The 27,988-nt window shown below is 42.6% G+C and overlaps 1 protein-coding gene across 1 annotated transcript; it reads right to left on the reverse strand.

Annotated features, from left to right (window-relative positions):
* Nucleotides 1-252: 252 nt before the first annotated feature.
* PIK3CG (phosphatidylinositol-4,5-bisphosphate 3-kinase catalytic subunit gamma) lies at nucleotides 253-27,708 on the reverse strand. The gene is made up of 10 exons (XM_061197602.1): nucleotides 25,702-27,708; nucleotides 22,531-22,596; nucleotides 22,193-22,418; nucleotides 20,637-20,740; nucleotides 18,201-18,347; nucleotides 16,713-16,803; nucleotides 15,663-15,793; nucleotides 14,574-14,685; nucleotides 13,220-13,377; nucleotides 253-531 (listed from the first exon to the last, which is right to left on the reverse strand). Exons 1-10 carry the CDS (start codon nucleotides 27,694-27,696, stop codon nucleotides 253-255), a joined length of 3,309 nt encoding a protein of 1,102 aa, XP_061053585.1. The 5' UTR covers nucleotides 27,697-27,708.
* Between the last annotated feature and the right edge of the window lie 280 nt (nucleotides 27,709-27,988).

Genomic DNA, 27,988 nt, shown 5'->3' on the forward strand with positions numbered 1-27,988 from the left:
TTAGGCTGTTTAAACTTAGAATGTTCTCCAACATCATGGAGACAAATGAGAAAAAAACAAACCTGCAAATAAGGCTGAAATTGAACATCACTTAAACAATCAGACGTGCCAATATTTTTCTCCAGTGAAGAGTTCAGCTAGAGAAAGAGCTAGGTTTCTCAAGTGGCAGCTTTCATAACGTCCTATGACATTTTACATCAAGTTTGATGACTGCCGTGCTGACTTAAAGCTTTTAAATTCTAGCCCAACGTATTAGGCAGAATGTTTCTCCCCTTGTTTGATGCCAAGAACAAGATGTAGGAACCAGTTAAACTGCACAGTCCATCCTTTGTCTCTGCAAACTTCAATCTGATCCAGAAAATACTTTTTAGCATCCTCCTCGCTCTTCCCCACTGTCAGGGCATCCCGAATGTATTCGATATCTTCTTTGCTGGTTAACTGGGGCATTCCTGTCATCAGCATCATGGAGAAGAGGATGATGAGAAGGTTTGTGTGATGACGAAGGGCTAGGTAAGCCTTGACGCAGACATCCTGGATAAAGGGAAAGAAAACGCTGTTAACTGTTGTTATGGCATCGAAGTAGGCTGCAGACCAGCAGGCTGTTTTGGAATTTACATGGCATTATCCTGTCCCTGCGAGGAAATCATCACAAGCAAGGCAGGTCCCCTGCCTCAGATGAAAAACTTGAGAACACAGACTGCTTTTATAATCTCTGAAGCAATGTAGTTTGGTTGCACACCCAGGGTGTGCTCAAGGAAAACTAACTGATACAGTAAGTTTCATCTTATTTCTTACTCTTTTTACTTCAATCTCTTTTTCTAGGCAAATGAGGGTGGAAATTTCTGTAGTCTCTGAAGAGGAATGAGTCAGTTTTTGAACACCATCCAGGAATCACATAACTTTATGTAAGCGTAAATGATGTTTGCCAAGAGCTAATGGAATCCAAAGAAGGGATGGAAATGTGGTGTTTGAGATTTAGGTAGTTTTCATCTTTATTTTCCAATGTGTCCTATCCTAAGAAAACAGATGAATTAGTTTTTCATTGTCTGACTCTCCAAATTGTTGACTGACCTTTGGAAATTTAAAATAAATTCTGAATACTGAGTGAGAGAGGGCTTTCAACAATGCTATGGCTGCTGCCTTCTCTAAAAGCCTTGGAGTAGGTGACAGGTGAGTTAAGCCCACTTCTGAAGCAACAGGCATGCTCATGCCAATTAAATTGTTCCAACATGAAGAAAAAGTTGCAAGGTTCCCAATTTTACAAAATCAGAATAGTCCAACCTTAATATCATAATTTGGCAAAGATGGCATATTAAAGAAAACTGAAATTAATGATTACAGGTTTAAATATTTCAAATAAAATACTGAGTAAACTGTTAAGAGAATAACACTCCATAGGCAACTAGGGTTTATCAGAAACTTGCAAGAGTAGTTCATCATAAGGTACTGGATTAAAACCCACTTTTGATTTTTATAAAAGTAACATGTAATTTAACATGTGACACAAATGAAATGTTGTGAAGAATGATCTGAAATTACCAGTCACAATCATTCTGAATAATGAGTCTGGGAAAAAGAAATGTATAAGATCAGAAAAGTGAAGGTAAAATCATCAGTATTTACAAATAACCGTTGTCTTCTAGGAACACTGAAGGGGAAGAAAACTAAAATACTATTGTAACTAGCTTTTATTAAACTAGCTTTTTATAAAATTAATAAATAGAATGCTATAAGTAGGAGCCACCAGTTAGAAAGTAAAAAGACGGATGCTGTGAATAATGGTAACAAAACCCCCATGATTCCTGAGATAAACACCTACACAAAACATGCAGAACCCATTTTTTAAAAACTGTAAACATTTACCGAAGTAAGTAAAGGAAAACTTGAACATGTGGAGTGACATGGCATGTTCCTCAGTGATAAAGCTGTTTATTATAAAGATAAAAATTTTTCTCAGATTAATCTATAAATATAATGAAATTGAATAAAAATTCCTATTGGATATTTAAACCCAGATATGTTTTTAAGTTCATCTGGGATAAGTAGGGCCCGAGAGAACATTCTGAAAAAGTATAGTAACGAAAAACAGTGCTTGCCATCCTAGATATTAAAGCACATTATAAAACTACAATATTTAAAACTGTGTGATATAGTACCTATTCTTCTCTAAAAAAGGTAAGAAATTTTGTGGAACAGAATGGAAAGTTCAGAGACATATCTAAGTATATATTAAATATATAATAAAGGTGACTCCTCAGATTAGTGGGGGAAAAGATTATTTGATCAACAGGGGTGATACAATTGGCTCATAATTTGGGGGGAAAATAAAGTTTCTCCCATGTGGTATACCAAAATAAATTCCAAAAGAATTAAACATTTAAATGGAAGAAGGGAAAATATTTAAATAATCACGGAATGAGAAAGGAAGGACTTTTTGAAGCTGATTTCCAAGGTGGAATCCATAAGGAAAAGATGGAGAGATTGCAGAAACTTCAAATTTTTGAGAAAAAAAAGCTATAAACAATATTAAAAGAGGGAAATGACAAGAGAAAACATATTTGCAACATGACAGATCACTTCTTCATCCCTAGCCCCCGATAGCTCTTACAAAGCAATGAGAAAGAGATAAACAGTCGGCTAGAAATATAGGCCAAAGATATAGTATATCATACTATAAGACATAAAACCAGACAACATATGAAAAAATATGCAACCTCATTAGTAATCACATAAATGTAACTGAACATGAGATGGAAACATTCACATACCAAATTGGAAAATCTTTTTTTTTTTTTAAATTTTTAAGGATAATCTCTAATGTTCACCTTTCATAGCCTGATGGTAGATGGGACTAGATGGTAGATGGTATACTTTTCCTCGCAGACGACTGACAACATGCATCAAAAGCTTTAAAATACTTATAAATGTTATATAACTTAATTGTAGTGGTGGTTACATAACTGATACATTTGTCAAAATTCAAAGAACTGTACACCTGAAAAGGCTGAATTCCGCTCTCTCTGAATTATGCTTCAATGAACTTGACTTAAAAAATGTTAGAATCCTTTTACCCAGCAATTTCCAGGCTAGGAATTTACCTTTAAAAAATTTGGATAATTTTGCAGTGATTTATCTACAAGAATGTTCATTAGAGCATTGTTTAACATTGTGGAAACTTGAAAGCAACTTAAATAAACTTAAATATCCTACACTCGTAGATCGATAAAAAGGGTTTATGAAAGTATCTACATAGCTCTGTAACTACTAGAATGATCCTGTAGAAGAGTATTTAATAAGCATGTAAAAGCGAGTTTTAAAAAGCAGGTATGAAACACCACATGTAATACAATCCCATTTTGGTAAATGGACACAAAATACTTACATAGAAAAAAAGAATATAAGTTTAGCGGTCAAAATTTTAGTAGTGATTTTTCTTTTTGCTTTTATATGATCTTGTCTGTGTCACCTGCACGTGGCAGGGTAACCCCAATGATAGTGGGGGTCAGGCCGGTGTCATTCTGTATGTCAAGGCTGGATTGTGTACGCATCACCGTGTCCAGGTACAAAAACCCATGGACTATTCTGGCATTTTTTAAGTCAGACAATATATATAAAATGCTCAACATAGAGGGTGGTACATAAGGAGCATTCAGTAAATGTTAGTCCTCTCCCTTCCCTACCTGGAGGGGAGATCAACTCTGCATCTCCTCCCTGCTTACTTACCACAAGGCAGGAGACTCAACACTGTTTGGGCTGTTCCTGCCTTGGTCCAGGCACCTCTTGCGCCCTGGAAGCAGCTGTGGTGCATTAGCGCTCTTGCATTCTTAATGATTCCACTTACATTCGGAAATCATTTTCTTTTGCTCATCCCTAGGACCCACTGAGGTCTCTCTCATTTCTTGGCAATTACACAGGCTAGGGGCAGACTTCACCCCAGGCAACAGTCTCATTAATTGGCCAACTCGCACAATTTTCACAAGGGCAGATATGGGGATGCCTTTTGATTTTGAATTAGAGGACATTCTGATTTTTAATTATTTTCTAGCCTTCTGTACACTGGGGGCTCCGGGTAAACCCCCTGCTGTCTGAGCCCACTGTGTGGTCAAACTCTTTAACAGGAAAATTTTGAGGAGGAAAATTAATCTGCGGTCACGTCATTATAACACCAATCCATGGGTGCTCAGTAAATATTTAAGTGGCAATGCACCGATTCACCAATCGCTGTAGCCACAGAGAGACATATGAAAGGGAAGAAACTGTCCTGTTGTTCTCCAAGGCCACCTCTCCTATATAAGGAATTTCTGCTGGCTTGAATTTATTCGGTTAATTCTAATTTTCACACCCAAGGGTCACTTCTATGAGAACGAAATTTCATCTCCAAATTTAATCACACGCTCCATACTGGTCAGACACGCTGTGTAAATTCTGTTTGGCGGTGCAGACTTAGAGATGTGGTACAGACTTAATTATCTTTTGCTTAAAGGTGTGTGGAGCAGGGGTTAAAAGCACACAGTCACACCTCACTGCCTGGATTCAACTTGTGCCTTTATTATCGACAAGCTGTTTGTCATCAAAGAAGTTACTTAACCTCTCTGGACCTTGGTTTCCTCATTGTAGAATCAGAATAATAATAACAACAATACCCGTGTCATGGGATTGTGGTAAGATTCAAGTGCTATGTAAAGGGTTGGCTATTATTATTGACAGTGTAAGAAGTCACACACTTCTCATCACTGAGGAGGTCACCTTGCCATCTAGACCACCTGTCCAAAAAGTCCCCTCCGACAGCAGAGACCTAGGGGTGGGCTGGGCCAGGGCAGGAAGGAGATGAGCCCCACTCCCACCAGAGTCAATGGAGGGGGTGTCTTGGCGCTGGCCCCAGGAGGTGAGGGGGAGGATGGAAGCATATAGCACACTGGCTACATAGCAGATGGTTCTCTTGCTAGCAGGGGCCCAGGTGGGCCCTTGCTCGGCCTGCTCAAGCCCCAGGGGTTTCATTTCTGCCCTTGGACTCAGCCATAGGGTCTGTCTGAGCTTCCTGACCGTGCTGCCTCAGCAGAGGCCTGTGGTTTGAGGGGCTGTGAGGATATGGCTTGGGGAGCTCGGGGGGAAGCACAGAACACAGAAGTTATTGGCTGTAGCAACAGAATTTTCCCTTCTGCCAGGGCTGCCGGCCACTGACCACATGCATCCTCATCATGTCCTTCTCAACTGCCGGTTGAGGCTTTGTACTATGGAGCAGAGAAGAAGGGGGAAAGGAAGAACCTGATGTCCGGGACTTGTTAACTAGTGTGAATGTGGGGAACAGTGTAACATTGTTACTGTCATTGGCTGGACCACTACCCATTAGTAGCTAATAAGTAGATTGAGCCTATATAGTAGGCAATCTGCTCTTTATTTCAGAGTTGATTCAAATGCCTTAACTACAGCAACCAGTACCAAAGGAAAGGTTGCTTTTTACAGAGCTACCCCTCTCGTAAGTCTTAAGAACAAAGGAAACTATTACCATTTCAGGGTCAACACTTTGACTTGATTCGTTCACTGGCCCAACTTATCAGTTTACTATACTGAAAACAAAGTCCTTTCTACGCATAATCTATTAATTTTTTAACCACCAATGAACTGTGGCTGCTTTAGACAGTCCAAGGTCATGTGGAATAGTCCTACTTTTTCTGAAAACCAAACGCCTCCATTCTCATCTAGAAACAAAGTGGAAGTGAAATATTACTGTACACAGCTACAAAAATGAGGAAGTAACCTCAGGGCCATAAAACAGAAACTCCAGAAAAAGAAGCCAGGCTGAGAGGAGAGAGAGAAACAACACTCACATATACTCATCAATGAGAAGAAATGTCCTCACCCACCTACTTTTCCTAAATAGTAATGCAGCCTCTGTCTGCCACATTACTATCACTATTAGTTTTTCTCCCCTGTCTCCTTCCTCAGAGACAGGGGAGAAAAAATAAGATTTGTCAAAGAGAATTTCATTTTTTTTAATAAAAATCAATGAGTTGGCTAAGTAATGCCTTTAGAAGTTATTTTGGCAAAACAGAGAAGGTCAATGATTAGGACATAGTAATGCTGGAATCTGGTAAATCTGAAAGAAGAGTGTGTCTGACACTTGGTCGTGCATTTGTGGAGTTTGACTTAGGATTGTCATCTTTAAGGACTTAGAAATGATTCCCAGACTAGCTCTGTCTACCAGCGGGAAGGGCTGTACTGCCATCTTCTCAAATATTTAGCTAGAAGCTCATTAGAAACCTAAAGGTACAATTAAACTGTTCTACTTTAGTCAACTATTCTAAACAGACTGTATGTATGTGTGTGTGTTTATTTGTGCCTTGTTCCAAAAAGGGTTGAAGGTGCATTATTTGGATACACAAAAGTCACAGTAACATTCATCAGAAGTGGGTAGGAAAAGCAAAGGGATCCACAATGGGTTTGGAAAAGAGACTAAAACTATACATCACAAATCCTATATTCTTGCTAAGGGCGGCCTTCAAATGTATCTTCAGCCAAAAGGGAAATCGAATCAGTTACTTCATCCCATGTTCAGAAGATTTTAAAAAACTATTTGTTTAGGAGAAACACAACTTTTCTAAGACCTGATAGAACTTTTGCAAGAGGATCTTTATAAAAAGTACACTTTGTAACGTGGTGAATAATGCCCTCGATAATATTCTGATGCAAGACAAAACAATTCTCCAAGAGAAACTAAACACTGAGAGAAGGATGCCAGTTAGAAGGTTAATCTCGATAAATGTTTAAAAGTAACAGGGGTCTAATCTTAGGAACCGAGTGACACCACATGCTGGTGGATTAATGCACAAATCCAGTCCAAGGCCACCTTTCCAGTCTTGTGCTCATATCTTTTCCAGAAAAGTGATAAAATTTGGCAAGCTTATCTAAGTCCTAACAATTCTACAAGCCCACGCAAGTCTGCATCTGGCAGAGAAATCACACCGACATATGCAAGCGTCTACCCATGGCTGATGCGGACACTTCTCTGAAGGCATCTTCTGATGGACAGCGTGGAGAGAGGAGGAAGTACTGGAGTCTTCAGTACTGGAATGCAGGAGGCTGAGCTCGACCTCGTTAATGGGCCAGGATGTAAATCCCAAGAGGATGCAAATCCTTTATCGACTCAGTATATTAGGAACAATTCAACAAACTCATCTCCCTGTTGACTTATAATAGGCCTTTATTACATTAATTTGTGATTAATCATTTGAGCTCCAAGTGACTTCTTTGCTTGGCTCTCTAATCCCTAATCCAGCCCATGCACTGCTTCAAATTGGACGCAAATCTCCCTTCTCGCCTCAAATTCCACTACACACGCCCACGTATACCTAGCTTCCATCCATTCTGGACGACCGTACTCTTTGTTCCTAAAATACTGATACTAAATCCTAACTTCATGCCCTTGCTCATGTTCTTCTTTCTGCCTTCCTGCATCTGCCAGGCAAAATGAAAATGAACTCGGACCTTAAGGCCCCCGATAAAAACATTCCCTTCACTCCACGGCCCTCTTCTACCCGCCAGGACAGGAATCATTGCTCCCTCCGCAAACCGTTGGTGAAATCCTCCCTACAGAGCTCTGTGCGCATCTCTTCGGCTGAGCTCTGGGGCCACGCCCCTGCTCGTGTCCCCTGGGCCCAGCAGTGTGTCTGCCACACCGTAGATAATCTGCAAATGCACGACGAATGAATGCTTCATGTGCCGAAGTCAAGGTCAATGTGGGGCAAGATTCATTGCTTTAAAATCAGGGTGAATTAGGGAACAGTCATATCTGAAGGGAATTCAACTGTAAAGACATGAGCCTTCCCTGGGCCTGGCACACGACCTGAGAGGTAGTCGTGTGTTGAATGGGCGTGCCATCTTGGATAGGGACAAACAGGGCCTGGTGACTCAGGACGGAGCAGGAGGCCGAGAAAGCCCAGCCAGGCAGGTGCCAGGTACAGGCAGTTGGAGGGATACACACGCGCAAGCGAGTAAGGGGCGTCGGAGCCTAGGACTGGGGAGTACCACAGAAGAGTGTCAGAGGTAAGGTCTCCGTGGTGCCCCCGGTCCCTGTGGCTGGGGTTAGGGAGAGCACGGGAGCCTCCAGCAAGGCGAACGGCAGGGGGGAGCAGGGCCTCAGTCCTAGAGGCATGTTAACAGGCAGGGTTCACAGGAGGAACTGAGGCAGAAGTAGTTACAACCGCCTGGCATCTGAGGTGAGAGTGAGACCACTGCAGAGATGAACTCTGAATGTAGGTTCGTAGGAACCCGAGCCAGGACTCTGTGTAGAGACTGGGGGCAGGGCTGAGCCTGCTGGGTGAGGGGCCTGGGGACGCCCTGGCTTGGGGACAACACTGCCCATGGTGGTGACCCGGCGGGGGCTGATGAAACTGGCCTCCTAGATTAAAGCAACACCGTGTAGGGGCTCCAGACTTCTCTCCTATCAAACCCTCCTTAAGAGTGACATCTAGGGGCAAGTGCCTTTTAAACGCGCTCATCGCCGCCTACTGTGCAGAGCTGTGTACGTGAAGAGGTTACTTGACTCCCCTGATTCCTTCAGCTCCATCCGGCAGCACGCATTTGCTTAGCTCCTACTGTGCACAAAGAACATCTGCAAAATGCCTGCTTGCTTCTACAAGGCCAAGTTTCACACTCCTTGCAAACCGTCCTATGTTGAATGTACACTACAGGTTTATCCTGAGTGTCCCATCGGCATGACTACTGCTCTGACTGGGGGAAAAAAAGTAATGTTTATGTCACTAAGGAAATCGCCACACAAATACGACTAGGCACCAGATGACGCTTACAGGTCTGTATTATTTACCAAAACATCAGATTTCATAATTAGGCTCACTTCCTCTCTGGATGTGTGGTATTTAACCGCATCTTGAAGGCTTATTCACTAACAGCTGTGCAATGGCAGCTTGTCAGTCTGTACCTGAGTTACCACTTCATAAACTCCCAGAATACGACGTATTGTGGGGAAGGAAGAAACCAGAGGGGTTCTCTAGTCTCATTCATCTCCTCCCCGGGGCAGGAATTGCTCCTCTACCGACTGGTACCTGCTGAGGGCATCCTAGGTCTCAGGACCCACGTGCGGGATGCAGGTCAGACATGGCCCTGCTGCCCAGAGCTGCCTCTGGGAAGGGAGAGACAAGCAGCAGACGGTGCCGAGAATTGCCTGCTGTGATGGATGCTCCGAAGGCAACACGCAGCGCGCTGTGGCCAGGATGACACGAGGGGCCTCATCCAGAAGAGGGCTCTGAGGGATGACATTTGAGCAGACGGCAGTGAAGGGCGTTCCAGGCAGGAGGCCCGGGCTGGGGGCAGGTGCAGAGGAAGGCCGCCCTGACCCAGTGAGAGAAGGAAGGCTGGTGCCATGGGGAGAGGCTAGAGGGGGCAGGGGCTTGTAGGGCGAGCTTAGATGTTCAGATATGACTCAAAATGAGATGAGAAGCCACTAAATGGTTTAAAGTAAGGGAGTAACGTTGTGTCTGCTGCTTAAGTTCAGTTTTTAACCAAATTCTGATTAATTTGGTCTTTAAGGTGATAGTGGTTGAAATGGGATTAGAAGTCAGATCCAAACTCAAATTCAGAGTTTTTCCAATTATGATGTCCCCTCTTCATTCCTTTCCTAATCAAAACGACAAGTGAGAAGTACAGAGTTTGAAACATTTAAAGCTACAATGATACCATTGATGAAAGAGCTTATTTAGGTAAAAGACCAAATATTTACAGAATGAAGGAAAACCACTAAAATGTTGGCAGTGTTATTTTTGGAAGGTGGGATAGTGGGTATTTTATATCCTGATATTTTTAATACTTTGCTGGCTTTTTTTCTTAAGGAAACATTTGCTACTTTTAAAATTGAGGGGAAAAAAAAAACCCACGTTCTTACATAAAAGTAAATGAGAAGCCACATTTCATTTGCCAGTGATATCAATGTATTTGCATGTGAGTATGTTCTATATTTGTTCAGGGACATTTCAAATAAAGTGGTTCTAAAATACAGTACCAGTGGGAAAACCACTGTTTAATGTTTTCTCTCTTTAGTAAGGGAGAGATTTTTTTTCTATAGAGAATTGATTTATCAAAATCATCATCATTGCGATGTATCTGTTTAGCACCCTGTGTGTAGGATGCTGCTCCAAAGGCAAACAGATAATCTTGGGTTCAAATAGTAGGCTTTGGTTTTGTATGTTTTTGTCTTATTATGGCTTGTTTGTGAACTCCGCCCTCTTTAGAAATAGCTCATGAATCTGGTCCTAGGCTAAATGAGCTACCTTGGAAAGAAGAGGGAGGTGGGACAGAGTCACACTTTCCTCTTTCAGTTCCCCTGACTCCGTCCTCTTGCCATGAGCTGGGTAGGTTTTTAAGTCTTTGTGGAGAAGGCTCCCTTCATGCTCAACAAAAAGTGGGCCAGCTCTTCTCCACCCTTCCCAACAGGTGATTCAAACGTGCTGCGTGCATTCAGGAACCTTATCAATGCAAAATTAGCGATTTGCTGGAAACGAGGATTACCTTTCATTCAAAATGTAAATATATACAACATCTTCCAGCCTACCTAGAAATGGCAGCTTTGTTATACAAGATCCTGGGATGCTATTTAGAGAGTTGAGAGATGTGTTCCCTGACCTTGAAGGACTTCATCTCAAAAAGAGAGCACAAGACGAAGAAATAGAATATCTTCTGGAAGGCTTAGTAGTACGTAAAAACAAAAAACAAAAAACTGTCAGCAGGTCTGAGTCAAAAGATGAAAAAACTCGCTGCTCATCTTTGTCAAGCTGGAAACTTTAGAAATTCTGCAGATGTAGCACTGTACACATATATGTATATGTGTTCAGCCTTTTTCCTGATGCGACTGAGGAGGGTGGGAAAGGCTTGGAGACCAGCAGATAAGGGGGCAGGTGGGGGAGAAGGAGCCTGAACCCCTCACTTGCTCTTCAACGGGAACAATGCTACTTCGTTGTGTTTTATGTATTACAGATCTGCTTGAGATCTCATTTCACAGAGGGCTTCTCAACCTAAAAGTTTTCAAAGTTCGAGCACCCCCTGTGATGGATATGACAGTGGCGGCTCCGTTGATTGAGTTCCTGCTGTGGATTAGGCACTACGTCAAGCTTTCTACATATTTCACATAAATAATCCCTAAAAAAACCCCCACATGAGGTGGGCCTTAGAATTCCCATTGCACAGATGAGGAAACCAAGGTTCTGAAAGGATAAGCAATTTGCATCACATCCATAGCGATTCAGCAGCAGAGCCAGGATTCAAGCTCAAGCTGATCTGCTCCGAAGCCCATCCTTTCAACTACAATGCCAGGCTGATCTGTGTTTAAGGCTAAAGTCTGTCCATTCAATCAAAGAGTATGCCAACACTGCAAAACATGGACGTATGTAAGTACAATAAAATTTACCAAGGTGTGTTTTTGGCAGTACACATGCTGCCTACATGTTGCTTTAATGAAAGAGGTTCTAAATGCTCAAGAAACAAGCTTTGGTCACAAAAAGGATGGAGACATGCTCCCAGACGGAGAGGACAGACTCCCTGCAAAGAGTTGTTGCTTTGGGTGGAAGCTGCCCAGATGGGGAGGCAACCTTTGGGGGGCCTCCCCAAACCCCAATCTTTTCATTAAAGAATATTTTGAAACTTAAAACGACAACAAAGAAGACTACAGGAGAAGTACTGCTAGGATTTTAGGGGTGACACGGGTATTATAGGGTCTATGGGAATGTTGTCAACAACAGGACAGATGGGCATTCATTCTGGAGAAAACCACTGGCCAAAAAGACCTCGTGTCTGCCTGAGTGTTCAAATGGCACTATTGCTGCTGTGTTTGTTCAAAGGAGATGAACCCCACCTCCACGAGAGGAGAATTTAGTATTTCCCGCCTCCCCTTTAAGTGGTAAAACTCTTCCAGGTTTGTGTGTGTGTGTGTGTGTGTGTGTGTGTAACCATTTTTCTCTTCCAGGAAATTATCACAATATGTGACTTTTAACCTTAAAGAAAAACAGGACTGAAATGTGTCAAATCCCTGGAAATAGTCTGAAACCCAGTTGAGTTTACGCAGAAAAACACACTAAAAATCCTAAGACCATCTGGCCACAGAGATCTCAGTTTCTCTGACAACCACCCCTGGAGCTGTGGGAGGGGAAGTCTGGTAACCACCACATCGAAAATCAGCCAGGAGAACAAACAAGCACAGACAGGTTTCAAAACAATACATCCCAGTTCCTGTTCCACTGAACGTCAAGGCCCATGTCATCTCTCAAGGTCAACATGGTCCTCAAGTAGACACTCAGGAGGAAGAGTCAGTCCTGAAATGCTGGTACAAATCAAACCATGTTTCGGAGGAGCTAAGGGAGGGGGCTATTTAAAGGGAGCCTGAGACAAATGTGCACATAAAGTAATCACTTGTTGCCTCTACTGATCTGTTTTGTGTTTGTATGGCTCTAAAACAGGTATATTGCAGTAGCAATGACGACTTTTCTGAGTTACGTTCATTCACAGTTATTAAATTTGCAAGAGTGAACATTTTACTCCTTGGGTATTTGAAATACCATTTGATAGTCAAAAGTGAATGTAGACCAGGAAGGAATAGAAAGAGAAAGCCGAATGTGGACACCCCCCCAGGGAGCTGGGAGACCCATGGAGGGGCCGGTAGACAGGTGAAGTGGGACAAGCCAGAGCTCTCAGGACAACCTGTAGTTGAGCTGACAAGGTTTCAAATGAGAGAAGGGACCCTCCTTTACAAAAAGAGACAAGCTGGAATTTCCTGTGTTAGTAACTGATAAATACACACCTGTAGCAAAAATCAAGAGAAGCTCACCGTCATTGGCGAGTCCTGAAAAATATATGTAAAATTCGCATCTTCTAGGCAATGTCTTGATTAGGTAAATATTCAAAGGCTAAACCTGCTTGCCAGGTGCTCTTCCTTAAAGCCCTGTCTTCAGGGCTGTGTCATCCTGCTGTTCTGTGTTCTCCAGTCTCACCGATTATGGAATGCTTGTATTTGCTGTCTGGTTTTAGGAGAGGGGCTTACTGAGAAGCATCATTTTGCACTTGGGGAAGGAACAGAGGCAACTGGGGGGAGGGGGTGGGTCACACCAGAAGCAGGTGGGCAGAGGCGAGAGGAGCATCAAAGCGAAGTGACAGGTGAGGGCTGCAGGCCCCATCTGGTTGATGTTCCCAGCAGGTGGTCGAGAGGGAGGCCAATTACCTGAAATTTCTGGAAGTGTAGACTTGTCTTCTTTCCAGAAGTCCCCATGACAAACAGGAAGTCTGGAGTTAGCACAAATGGCACTCTCTCTTTATTAATGCCCAGGAAACTTTTGTAATTCCCAAGAATGTGCCCAAAGTCAATATGAAACAGATTTCCTTAAGAGAAGAAAATGTCTGACGTCATTATACTGGCATCAGCACTTGCAAACAACACCCTGGTTTGTTCATTTCTTGAAATATTTTGAAGTTGCCTGAAAATGAGCTATCTTGGGTGAGAGAGCTATTTTTACTCTCTGCTTGTGATGTATTTTGTCTTAGCAGGTGTGTGTAGTAGTAGCCACAAAGCACTCTTTGAAACAAGCGTAGTTTTGATATCCTTCTGGTGTTCTTTCAATGACAGCCAAATGCCATTAAAAAAATTCTTGTCTCAGAATTATTCTTACAAATATAAATCAAAACTCTCTGGCTTATATGTCATCATTATGCCCAAGACTCTCTTATGCGCTTTATGTAACTCAGGAGAGACTGTTTCACTCTGTTTGGGGGAGGGGCAGTCACCTTTTATTTTTGAGTAGCAGGCTAGAAATAAATCATTTTGCATCTCCTTTGGGTCAATTTCACCATCACCACCACAATTCCCTTCCTCCCTTCTCATTTACAGAGCTCTCTATCATATGAATGATCCATAAATGCATTATCTCTTGATTCCCACAGAGAGTTAGTGATTTACCCCGATATGGTGTTTTTTCCAGACTCTACTCTTAAATTGGTCCAGATTTCTTAGAGGAAAATGTCACGGTATGCAGCCAGTACTGACCACTGTCAGAGAGTACAGTGACCCAGCGAGGAGCAGTGGGTGAGGAAGGGATGGCATTTCAGATTGAAGGGTATCGGAAAAAGGTGACTCTTTTTGTTGCTTCTCTGCACCATCTGACACTGTTGATCACGCCCACCTTCCTAGCTTTCTAGCTCCTGTCTGGCTTGCCCTTCTTAATTCTCCTTTGCTGCATCTTCTTCTGTTACTCACTCCTGGGTCCTCTGTAGGGTGATCACAGCCTCTGTGTCCCTACACAATAATGACCTCTAGATCTTTGCTCCAACCTTGAGCTCCGTTTAAAAATTACTCTGTGCTGGGGAAGGGAGGGGTGGGGGGTTAGTGTTTAATGGGTCCAGAGGTCCCATTGGGGAAGATGAAAACGTTCTGAGGATGGATGGTGGTGATGGTTGTACAACAATGTGAGTGCAGTTCATGCCACTACAGTACACACTTAAAACTGGTTAAAATGGTAAATTTTATGTTATGCATATTTTACCACAATCAAAAAACATTACTCTATAAAAAATAAACTCACCTGTCTCTGAGATCATAATATTGTCATTGTGTCTGTCACCTATTCCAAGGACAAAGGTTGCCACACAGTAGCCAGCACAGGAATAAACGAATCTCTCCACCGCTGCCTGAAACTAGTTAAAATGCAACCAAATATTAGTTGTGTCCTAACTACAAAGAGCAGCGTGAATCTATTACAAAGGACTCCCCAAAAGACACTGTTCTGGGAATCATTTTCAGAGAGCAAGTTAGTGGTACCTGATATCATTAATGTTCTATCTATTAGGAGCCAACTTTCTCATTGCTTTACTTACATTTTAGGTGAAGATACAGTGAATCACAGTAGCATGAGGAGGAAACAACAGTCAAAGGACAACAGTAATTTAATCAAAGGGTTCACTGCCTTTCCATGCATCATTTGCCAACGCCAGTACAGAACCTGTAATGATTCCTCCTTCATTGGTGAACATATGTTTTGCTTGTGACCACTTAAAAGTACGCATGGGTTCACAAATCCACATTTTAACAGACTAATAAATGCTACTAATTACATTTCCTCCCCGAAAGGCTGCTACCCACGCAAATGAGAAGTGCTAATCCTCTACAACAGAAGTTTAACCAGCAGCTGAACAGCTTGTGAAGGACTCAGCGGATGCACTTCCGAGGAATGGAAGTGACATTTTGAGCATCCATAATTTACCATTTAGATTAGGGTGCAGTGGTAAATTATAAATTACTTTTTAGGGTCTGTAGTGTTTCCAGGTGGTAAAGAGTTTATCTGTGGTAACTAAATTTTTCTGCTGAACGACAGAAATAGATGGTCATAAAAAGTGTTAACAAGTTATTTCCCAGAACCAAATTTTATGCAAAGCAGGCCTGATAATCAAAGGAGAAGCAAATGCTCAGCGAGGTCTGAGGAGCGCCTCTGTTTTGCACAGATCTGCTGTGTCACCAGGGGAAAGCGCTTAAATCCCCAGGAGCTCAGGAGGAGGCGCTTCGCCAGTGAGTCAGGAGGCATGGCACTGGTGGACCCCTTAAAAACACGTCATCATTCTGCTGTATCATGATAACTGGTCAGGAGCCTTCAGAGTGGGGAGAAGCAGAAGCCCACCTTTTCTTCAATAGGGCATTTTTCTTTGAGCCAGTGATTCAGGACTTCATCTTTAAAGGCGCCCGTGTTGCCCACTGTGCTTTGCTGAATTTTGGCGATCGTCGTGGCGTCTTTCACGATCTCGATCATTCCTGCAGGAAGATGCACAGAGTCTGATGTGAACTGGGGCTGAGTGCCTGACCCAGAGGAGGAATGGCTGTGTCTTTGTTGAGTGGAGGGCAGAGAGCTTTCTTAACCACAGGGTTATTTTCCAGGTTCGTGCTGGTGGTTTTCTTAGGAGGAAGAGAAAGAAAAGGAGGCGGATAGGGAAGTTGTGTGGGACCTGCTTTCACTCTCCCTGAATGAAAAGAGGAAAGGGTTGGTTTTGAATAAGCAAAAGCATTAATGTGCCGAACACATCCTTCTTCCCTTGGCAACCTTTGCCTTTTCCTTTTTTAAATTCCAGGATCAAATGGGAATGATGTTCTCTACTTCTCAAATTGGAAACTTGACTAAAAATCTGTTTGATTGAAATTAAAATGTGAAATGTCTGTAAAAGCACCTAAGAGGAGAGTATGTAATAGCTTTGATAATGTGAAGGCTGGGATGGTGAAACAAGTGACAGATCTTTCCGTCTACTTTTAAATGTTATTTGTGAGAGAGAAGTTTACTGTGCAATGAAACGAGTGAAAGTTTAGCGGTGGAGAAGAGGAAGGAACAAGTTCTCACTAAAATCATTTCCATGTACAGTCAGTCACAAGGAGTTGAATCATGCATTCATATATTTTCAACATGTCCGTATTAAACTGAGTCACATGCACCAGCCTTGGAACATCTTCTTCCTTTTTATATGGATTATGATTGTAAATTTTCTGTTATTAAATGCCTACACTGAAGGGATGATGGCCGCTTGGCATGCGGGATCTTAGTTCCTCAACCAGAGATAGAACCTGTGCCCCCTGCAGTGGAAGTACGGAGTCTTAACCACTGGAATGCCAGGGAAGTCCCATGGGATGGCGGTCTTTTAAAATGAGCTGAGCAGTATATTCATCTTCTGAGGTCCCCACGTACCTATTTTGTCACCAGTTGAAATGCAACCATATGGCAGGAGGCACAGATCCAAAGATTCAGTCTCCCAAATGGACTCCATGATTCGTAGAATCTGGGCATCAAAACACAAAAACGTTTCCATTATAAATATGTATTATTCTTCTCTGTTAAAAACAACAACAGTCTTCTCTGGTAGCACAAAATATTGAAGTGAACATAAAATATGTAAGTAACAAATGTACTTTTATTTATCAACCTGGTACTCTAATGTTTCCCTTCCTTGGGAGCCTGTTAATTTTGGTCCCTGAGAGGCACCTTGGGGAAGAGAATAGTTGGATTTCTCTGGGGGTAGGTTTTAGCCATGATTTATCTATTATTCAAATGTTCCTAGTTATGTGTATTTTACCACAATAGAAAAAGTTCCACTCTAACATCTTTACACATTTTTATCCATAAGGCACTCTTGGGCTACAACCAAGGCAACAATAACGATGATGATAATGATAGCTTGACATTCACCGAGGACCGTTTTATGTTGATCCTTTTTATTAACCCCCTAGTGTGGGTATGATTACTGTTCCCATTCTTTTTCAGATTCTTTTCCATTATAGGTTATTACAAGATATTGAGTAGAATTCCCTGTGCTGTACAGTAGGTCCTTGTTAATCTATTTTATATATAGTAGTGTGTATCTGTTAATCCCAAACTCCTCATTTATCCCCCCTACCCTTTCCCCTTTGGTAACCATAAGTTTGTTCTCTATGTCTGTGAGTCTATTTCTGTTTTGTAAGTAAGTTCATTTGTATCATATTTTAGATTCCATGGTTTGCCTATTTTAAATAAATCACATGAAATATTAGAAATTATGTTACTTCTACAGTATTGAACTAGGGTATAGAGAATATTACTTTACAAATCTGCAAAGCTAAAGTTTATGTTAGATAATATGAAAATGATCAACATTGATACCTTCACCATCCATCTTCTGTTATAGTAATCTGTTCACTCTTGTTACGTAACTGCATGAATTCTCCAATCACCTACCTGTTCATCTTCTCCCTCCTTCCTATCACATCATTCACTTCAGTTTGTGTATGTGGATGTGTACCAAAGGTGATGTATCTAAGGAGAGCATCTGAGAGTGTCTGGCTATGTCTATGGATATGAATAAAGTGGATACTTGGGGGTAAATAGGTTTCTATTCCATGTTGCCACACTAGGAATGTGGTGTATAAGAAAGAGGTTAGGGGAGGGAAGTGTGTCTGGCTATTTGGGAACGCTGGGTATGCATCTCCTCAGGAATGGACAGAACTGTGAGGCTGACTAGATTTCGTATCTAATGGTCCACGGCTATATTCCCCCAGTGAAAACTCTATTATGTCATCTTTGATCACTGTTCATCATACAAAATAGGAGAATGGAACAGGGTCAGTAGAAGGCATTTCTTTAGATCTAGTACAGAATTCTTGTTTCAGATAACTGAAAAAAAATTCCTTAACAGCAGCACACCTGTAAAATCAACATGTCCTGGCGCAGATCGTCGCCGTGTTTAAAGATAATTCCAATTGTTTCATTTGACAGAGCTGTAGGGTCGGCACATTTAAACTCAAGCCACAGGGGCTTTTTCTTGGAGGCCATCACTTTACATTTTTCAATCTGTAAGAAAACAGCCACATGTTTCCCACACACAATTGAAGACACATTGTGGAGACGCACACCCTCTTGCAAAGCATCTCTGTAAACACCTAGGACAAAGTCCCAGTTGGAAAAGGATTTTCAATGATTTGGGTAAAAATGCAGAAGTCATTTTCACCAAATCCAAAAATGCTAGTGAGAGCAAGTTACAACACTTAAACCAGTGGTTCTCAAAGTGTGTTGCAAGAAACCCTAAGCATCTGTGGAGGTGCCTGAGAGGTGCGGCATATCCCATCCTCTGTACACCCCCCTGCCGTAGGACTCTTGTACTTCCATGTCCCCTCTAACAAAGAGCAATTGTGCTGTTATTTGTCTATACATATCTGGCCTCCCTCTAAGAATTAGTTTGGAAAAAAAAAGAGTTCTATTGCTACCATAGTGTCTAAAAATGGTTGTCAAAAATCAGATGCAGTCTAATTCCAGGCCAAATGTAACAAGATGAAATTTAACAGCAATAGATGAGACTCTAGCACTCAGGCACAATGCCTGTCCCCTCCCCCAAACTCCCATAGGTCAAAATAAATTCAAGGTGGGAGAAAGGTGGCTTAGCAGCCACTCATTCGAAAAGAGAAAATCTTAGGAGCTTTAGCCAAAAGTGAATTCACCAAGGATCAAAAATGTGGCGTGGTCTTTAAAAAAAAAAACCAAACACAGTTTGAAGCTGTATTAATGTATCATTATTCCTACCAATTTCTAACTTCAAAAGGACAGTGGATAGTGTGTGCTTTTGCTAGAGAGCAGTTTACTGCTAATTGTATATAAAATTAAACATGGATCAAAGACTTAAATGTGAGATTAAAACTATAAAACTTCTAGGAAAAAATATTTGTTACTTTGAATTAGGCAGTGTTTCTCAACTTTGGCACTGCTGACATTTTGGGCCGGATAATTTTTTGTTGCAGCGGGGACTGTCCTGTGTATTGTAGGATATTTAGCAGCATCCCTGGTCTCTACCCACTGGATGCTAGTAGCATTCTCCCAGTTGTAACAATCAAAAATGTCTCCAGACATTACCAAATACCCCTTGGTGGAGGAGGTGGAGGTTCACCCCTGGTTGAGAATCGCTGGATGAAGCAAATATTTCTTAGGACACGAAATTCATGAAACATAAAAGAAAAAGTGATAAATTGGACTTAATCAGAATTAAAACCTTCTGCTCTTCGAAATACATTACTAAGAAAATGAAAAGGTAAGCTGCAGACTGGGAGAAAATATTTGTAAACTATATACCTGATAAAGGATTTGTATCCAGAATATATAAATAACTCATAAATAAAAAGAAGGTGGTAACCTAAATTAAAAGTGAATGGAAGATATGAATAGAAACTTCTCAAAAGAAGATGGAAACTTCTCAAAAGCACATGAAAAGATGCTCAACATCACTAGCGAAATGCAAATAAAAACAACAGTGAAGTACCACTTCATACCCATTTGAATGGCTAAAATTAAGAAGACTGATGATAACAAGTGTTCTCTAGGATGTGGAACAATCAGAGCTCGCATACATTGTGGTGGGAATATAAAATGGCATGGTTGCTATTATAAAATGGAAAACCAGTTTGGCAGTATCTTATAAACACACACGTCCCATCTGACCCAACTATCTCACTGTTAAATATTTACTCAAAAGGTGAATGGAAAACAAATTGTGGTATAACCATACAAGGGAATACTACTCAGTCATAAAAACGGACAGATCACCAAGACACACAGCAACATGGATGGATCTTAAGAGCATTATGCTAAGTAAAAGAATCCATATACAAAAACTACATACTGTATGATTCCACTTCATGACATCCTAGAAAGGGCAAAATTACACGATAGAGGACAGATCTGTCATCCGGGATGGAGGATGGAAGGAGGAAAGGACTAACTGCAAAGGGATATGAAAGAATTTTTTCTATAAATTTCTATGGAAATATTCTATATCTTGATTCAGGTGATGGTTATATGGTTGTATACGTTTGGCAAAACTCCTTGAACTGTACACTTGCAATGGATACATTTTATTGTATACAAATGGTTTCTCAAGAAAGCTGATTTAAAACACAATGGATGGAAGATTGCCTGGTGTTGAGGTTTTTAGTATCTAGCGATTAGGGAAGGGCTTGATGGAAGCCCATCTGGGGACTTTCCAGCTTCCCTGTCTCTCTATAAACGTCAGCTTTTATCCACTAGGCCCAGTAAAGCAGGCAGAGCCATCGTCACGACATAAAGACCATGGAGAGACATCAAGGCGATACCTACCACCAGTGCTCCCGCTTTCAGTCCAGGGTCATACGGAACTCTGAAGCTTTGGGGGAGATTCAAATTCTGTAGGATTTCAAGCTTTTGCTTAAGTTGGGAAATAACTGTAATTGTCAAACGCACACAAGAGTTACGTGAGTTCAAGAAATTACCGATATCATCTCTAACATTTCCCAAGGCCGCAGGTATTGACAACATTCTATATATTTGGTAGGGTGAGGAACAGGAGAAGAGGGGGTAGGTTTCTGTCTTTGAGGAACTAACCACTGAGGGTGGCAGGATAAGTCAGGCTTGCTGGGAGCAACATAACCACGTACACACATTACAACAGGGGACAGAAATATCTGAATATATATGGGATACCCAGGCAGTCAGAGGGAGAAGGATGCTTTATGGATAATGGTAAGGAATTACTGTAGTTTTCTCTCCAACACGTGAAGCTCTAAACTGCCATCTGATTTGGGAAACAGGTATCGGGAGACCATATTAAATAGAATTCGGTTAGGGTTTGGGAAATTCTTTTCAGAAGAGGAAGTTAGGTTGTGTGGAGGCAATATGACAGCCTCAAAATTGTGAAGGCAAAATACATAAATTAAAAATTACTGCCTGGGTACCAGACAGACTGGAGGCTGGTACAAATGTTGCTTTTCTTTCTTACAATAAAAATAAAAGCAAGATTATTATTACCATTATTATTTTTAGAAGAGACCATTATTGGTTTATTGGAAAAGATTCAAAGGCAAAAATGGCAAATCAAAATATCCAGAAGTTTAAAATACTCTCTGAGTATGTTTGTGAGCGTCCATTATGAGCCATAGTGGTGGATCGAGATATACAAACGTGAATAAGAGATAATTCCTAGCTTCAAGGCTCATACAGTTTAATAGACCAGAAAGATGTGTTAATGACTTTAATTTAATGTAGTATCAACCAAAACCTATGGGAATACAGATAAAGAGTGATTAATTTTCCTAAAGCAGGGGCTGAGGGACAGGATTTCTTAGGGATAAGAAGACAACATTGGAACACAGAGGAGGTGATATATATGTTTTTATAGGAAGTACATATATATAAACATATATATGTACATATAGCTATATATGATGTATATGTATACATATATACAAAAAATTTAAAATAACTTCTCAATAATTCATTACTTTAAAAGACTGAGGACTTGAAAATTAGATGCATGTATTGAGAGATGGCGAAGAAAGGGTATTTGGAAATAACTAATCTTTTTTGTGTGTGTGCATAGTTGCTCTTAAAAAATACATCTTACATCTGCATAATGCTGTTTTAAGTTTTCAACGAGTTTAACATCTATTATCATACATTCATCATGAAAATATATATGTAGTTTTAAAAAATATTAACTTGTAAAGGGAGAACTTTAAATTTGCTTACTCCATGAAGACAGAAGATTAAAAAATGTATTCTTGGCCACCTTGAGGAAGGTGCGACTTGCCTTCCAGAAGGAAGAAGGATCACAGGAGCGATGGCATTTGGAGACAAAGGCATTTGGAAAGAGAACCAAGAGAACAGAGCCACCGTACCTTGGGAGCTGACGTCATACTTTTCAGCAGAGAGCGATTTAATATCAATGGTGACCTTTTGTAGCATGTCAATTACTTGGACTTGCTGGGTGAAGTCGCGTAGCATGGCCGTGCCACAGCCCCTCAGATAGGCTTCCAGGATCACTGCAAACCTCTGCTGATAGTGTCTGGACTGGGCGATCTCACTTCTCAAGAACCAAAATAAGAAGTGACCAATTCGTTTGTTCTGAGGGTGAAAACAAGAAGGTTGCCACCATTATGACTAATGCTCTAGATCTATCAGCCAATTCTCTGTAACTTTTTAAATGTCACGCTCTTATCAAAATGGAAGTACTTACTCTCAAACCACGCTTCAGCAGAAATCTGGCAAGCGCACTGTCATGGTATGGTTCAAATTTCACAGCCTAAAGGAAGAACACATTGGCATTTGTGGGATTGCATTCTCCATGGATTAATCGGGAAACAGGAAACGGAGAAAAACTGGTGCTCTAGAGGCCTTAGTGGGTTTGTAGGGATAGGGCGACGAGAATCTGAGCAGTCACTTAAGTTCAATCCTTTCTTTTCAAGGACAGTTTGGGCCAGGGTGAACCACTCACTGAAGGACCAGGATTAGAAGCCAGAACTCTTGACTCACAATCACGTGCTTTTGATGACTTCAGAGATGAAGAGGTGAGGGCTTTTGTTCCCATGAAGGCTTACCTGATTTGTTGGAAAGATAGAAGGGAAAGATGGAGATGGCTATAACACATCTATAAAAGTGGAAGGGAAGAAAGGTTGTTGGAAAGAAAACAGACAGTGGGGATATTGTACATGCAGGGAGAGAAATGTTTGTTAGATGTGAAGATCCTAAAAATCCTATAGCTTCTCTTCTGCTCAAGTTGTGTGGTTGGCCTCTCACTGGCAAGTCACTGTGCTGCCTCCCAGGTTCTTACTGCAACTGAATGGTCATTACTCCCTGCCATGATGCAGTGTATACAGGGCTATTTGTCTGAAAATCTCTTGTTTTATCTGGTTCCTCAGGTTCAGCAGTGTTTAGTAATTTTCACATCACTTGGCTAATAACAGAGATATTCATATAGGTGGCAGCTCTGTGACTGAGGAAAAAGAACCAATGACAAGTGAAAAATAGGGGCTGGACCGAAAACAGGGCCCAGGTGGGTGGTTGCCCCAAGCTCGCTCCCCGCCCCCCACCCCTGCCCGCTGCAGCCTAGCCAATTAAAAACAAAACATAAAAAATAATTAAATTCTGGTGGGTGCACGGATATTTGTTACACCATTCCCTGCTTTTCTGCAAGTCTGCAATAGTTCATAATTTTAAAAGCCGTAAGACTAACAAAAATTGTTTGATTATTAGACATGCACATATAAAATTATAGGGTAGATGTCATGTATAAGCATAAAGAGAGGTTTAAAATTAAATATCTCAGAGTATCTCCTTTATAAATAGAAACGGTCTATCCTTTTTTCCTAAGAAATAAGAGATATTCCCATTCCACTTTATGTTTTAGGGCCTGGGGGCTTTTTGGTATGATTTCCAATCCTTACTCTGGTTTTTCAGTTTGGAAATGATCAGAACAATACTGACTTGATAATATTTCAATTATCCCCGTGCTTTCAAAGATGAGGTGTGCTCTAATTGGTGCCACAGTAGCTGCAGCTAAGATCTTAATTCTGAGACTGTGGTTATTTAGCCACCAGTAGTCACTTCAGAAATGTTAAGTTTCTAACCCAAACGTGAGTCTTTTTGACCTTCTCCGTGTTTCACTTCTGTAAAGACGATGAAGATCTCAACCAGGAGACCATTTTAATTAGGAATGAATGAGTCATTTGGCCATATCTGCAGTGTCTCAAATAGTTTTACAAATGACTACTCTTCTTCAAATTTAGGACCACAGATTCAATGTTAATATTACTTATTGATCTCTTTCATTTAAACATTTCCAAGAAGAACACTACTCATTTTCCAACTCTGCAAAGTTTACTTGTGAAAATGACAATGTAAGATAATTCATGATAGCCTTGGGACTTGGAACAGATCTCATGCAAATTTGTTTTATGTTCTTTTTGTAATGGAGAGCTAGAAAACTGAGGATACTTTGAGTTTTCTAAAATTTTCATTAGTGTTTATGCCAGCCTCTGAACTCATGGCAGAGAAAAACATCGGTTATATTTGATAGATGAAAGCAAAGGCCAAATATAATGTTTCAAGTATCTGCCTAATGGGAAGGTGAAGATTCAAAGTTGAGAGTATCCAAAATTCGCGTCAGAAAACTTCAGAAACTTCCTATAAATATAGATAATGATTAGATAGTTTGGTGTCCACCAGTCAGCCTGGCTAATCCTAACCATCTCAGATCAAACATCACCTACTCAGAACTGTCCCTGGCTTCTTCAATCTAAATCAAGTGTCCCCAGAACCCCTGAGTCTTTTCTCATAACACTCTGTAGCTTTTCCCCAAAGTGTCTGTCACAACATGTTACTCAATATCTGCCTGTATGTGTACTCATGTTGTGTCAGTCTTCATGCACCACAAGCTACACTAGGGCAGAGTCCAGCCCTGTTTTGATCACTGCTCTATATCCAGCAACCAGAACTGAGGAAGCATTCAGTCTGTGTTGTTGAATTAATGAATGAACACTTCTGCTCTCTAAAATAGAATTCCCTTCCAAGTCCTTTCCTTCCTCCTCCTTGTCAAGCAGCACAATATAATTTGAGAACGGCTATCGTGAGCAAGAGAACGCTTCCTCCTTTCTTTAACGTCCTAAGGAAACCCTTGATTTAGTCAAGGGTTTAGCAAATGATTTAGTCTCTCTGGACCCCAGGGAAAGGCATGTGAAGAGGAGTGGACACACAGTACCAGACCTGTCTAAAGAGAGGGGCTTTCAAGGTCCCATCCAGATATGAGATGTTACTCTATGAATTGTGACAAATACAATCAGAGAGTATGATGTTTTTCCTCTGGGACACACTATCCTGACACTGCTGGGTTGATGCCAGATATTGGGACTCAGTGAAAAGAGCAGGGCCAGGAGTCAGACCTCCTGGGTTTGAATTTGTCTTTCAAAGTATGTGACCTTGGGCACATTACTTAGCCTCTCTGTGCCTCAGTTTCCTGATATATACAATGCAAATATTAACTTGACCTCTATCATCGTTGTTGGGAGAGTTAAATGTGATAATACGCGAAAAGCATGTAGATCACCTGGAGCCTTGGCACAAGGGAGCATTCGATAAGTCAAGTCTATCACGGATACAGTAAATGAGAACAAAGTATTCCCACGGGAACGGTTCTCCTAAAAAGCAGAAATAGTAATGTCATCAAAATGCTTGTCAACAAGCCCTCACAGACAGTAAAAAAGTAAATGGAAGAGTTTACTACTTTCTGAGGTAGTTTCATTAGCTCTCTTTTGACTGATCGTGACTCTCTGGACAAGGGGCATTGGAAGACAGCTGAATGGGGCACCTGTGCATGTGCAGATAAATCCCTTGAGACGAGTGCATCCCCTACCTGGACCAGCTGGAGCAGGTAGTGTAGCACGTCGTCGTCCTCCAAGCTCTCCAGTTTCTGCACTGCAATGGCTCTTACGTTTTCATCCGAAAAGTTGCAGTCCAGGAGTTGCATTGTTAATCCAACATCCAAAGCGCTTTGATCCCAGACCTCCCTTCTGGCTAACAGCTGATATGTTTTGGCCACGATTTCTTGCTGTCCCCATTTCACTGAGCTAAAGAGCTTAGGATACGCTTTGGGATCCTTCAGACTTTCATATCTGAAATGCCAGAGCAGCTCTTTGTCTTCGGCTGTGAGAGGGTTAAGCGGATCAGTGGCTATGATCGCCTCTAGTTGCTTCCGAAGCTGATTGGGCATTTCTGCTCGAACCCGGTCCCCTTCCGGGTCAGGGGTGGGCCGATGCTTAGGCAAGGCTATGGGGTGACAGTAATTGTCCAGAAGGATGGAGATGGACATTGAGTTCTCCTTGTCCGGGTTGGTGGCCGACGTGAGCTTGTCGGCATTGAAGCTGCCTTGGTCTTCCGCCTTCCCGGATAGCTGCCACATGTGGAGCACGTACTCCCCGTGGCGCAGGAGGAACCGGTGGTCTATCAGCAGCAGGTTCACGTAATACAGAAGCTGAGCTTTGCCTCTGGACTCGGGACCGGGAGCCTCCGCAGAGGCCTTACCGGACAGAGCTGGAGCTTTGCCGCAGTAGATCTGGAGGTTCAGCAGAGCCCCTTTGGGCAAGTCTTTGATCTTGATACTGAACTCAAGCCACACATTCCAGAGCACCTCCTCCGTGAAGGGTTTGGGGCTGGTTCTCCTTTGGCAAAGGACTTGCTGCCCATACTGGATATTTGCCTCCACAAAAACCGTGAGGTCTGCGTTCCGGGGCAGGACGGGGATATCAATGCCTCTGATTTTTACCCTGAACTTGCGGTCACAGTCCCACAGGGACACGGTGAACACGCTCTCGTGGTCCTTCCCGTGGATGGTCAGCTGCTCATGGTAGCCGGTGACCCCCGTGCAGTCGTCCACCAGCGGCCACTCTTCCTTCCTCACCTCGTCCAGGGCTGGGTCCGGCGGAGCGTCAAGCACCAGGTGAATCTCTTCCCCGTTCTTGAGGCACTGCCTCACCCACTGGAAGTTTTTGATGGGCGTCTCACCCACCAGGTACTCATCCCGGCCACAGACGCGCAGCACAAAGTCCTGTTCGTTCTGGCTTTCAGGGATATCCATCAGGGACTTCTTCTTGGCCATCTTGGTAAAGAAGCTCTGGAGGATGGCGCCCGGGGTGTCATCGGCCGAGACCTTGATGGTCTGGCTGGTGGTGCTGCGATGAATGACAATGAAGATGTAGTTGTTGGTGATCTTCTTCAGCAGGTACTCGGGGAGGGGCTTGGACGTCACCCAGGGGTGCATGGCGTAGAGCTTGGGGTCGCGGCCGGCCACCTCGGCCATGCGCGGGGTCACCAGGCGGCGGCGCGTGAACTCCAGCTCGTCGTCGTGCACGTTGCTGACGTCGGTGACGTCGTAGCCAATGAGGGCCGTGAGCTGGCGCTGGAAGGCCAGCGTCTCCTCGGAGGGCGCGAGCCTCTGCACCACGTGGATCTGCCCGGGGCTCCGGTGCAGCACCTTCCAGTAGCGCAGGCAGTCCAGGGTCTGCACCACCTGGTACTTGTCGTAGATCTCGTACCACTGCCCCTTCTTCTGGTAGAGCAGGAGGAAGTGGTCGGGGCTGAGCCGGTGGTAGAAGTCGGCGGCCACGCTGGTCTCCAGCGCGCGCAGCCACACCTGCGCCTTCATCTGCTCCACGTTGCCGTGGCCAGCCACGTGCAGCAGCGCCGTTTCGGGGGTCTTGGTGTTGCGCTGGCTGGTGGGCAGCACGAACTCAATGGGGATGAGCTCCATGGAGGACAGGCTGGCCGCCGCGCTGCGCGGCTTCATCCTCCGGCGCCTGCGGCGGTTGTCCTCCCTCAGCACCACGTGCTGTTCATGGCTCTCCAGCTCCATGCCCTCTGCGACCTGGGAGCGGAGAAACAGAGGGCTCGGTCACAGGGCAGGCACTTGCCCTTTATGGTTTCCCGCGAGCTGGCAGAAGGAGAAGGTGTAGACGAATGACAAGGACGTGCGCACGAGGATACATGGGCTTTGGAGTCGGGGCCCAGGAATCCTGGCCCCCGCCACTTAGAATCTGGGGCATGAGCCCTTTAAATAATCTCTGAGCCTGTTTGCTATCTGTCAAATGGGGTTAGCAATACCTCAGAGAGGTAAGTAAGGTGAGAGTTAAATAAGGTAATATACT

This window comes from Eubalaena glacialis, chromosome 8, assembly GCF_028564815.1.
Source record: "Eubalaena glacialis isolate mEubGla1 chromosome 8, mEubGla1.1.hap2.+ XY, whole genome shotgun sequence".
Lineage (NCBI taxonomy): Eukaryota > Metazoa > Chordata > Mammalia > Artiodactyla > Balaenidae > Eubalaena > Eubalaena glacialis.

Excerpts from the sequence above, each read along its gene's own strand:
- PIK3CG (XM_061197602.1), bottom strand. The coding sequence starts at position 27,696 with ATGGAGCTGGAGAGCCATGAACAGCACGTGGTGCTGAGGGAGGACAAC. Across the intron at positions 18,348-20,636 it reads TGAAAGCGGGAGCACTGGTG|ATTGAAAAATGTAAAGTGAT; the intron begins GTAGGTATCGCC and ends GTTTTCTTACAG. Across the intron at positions 14,686-15,662 it reads AATGCCCTATTGAAGAAAAG|TTTCAGGCAGCGGTGGAGAG; the intron begins GTGGGCTTCTGC and ends CATTTTAACTAG.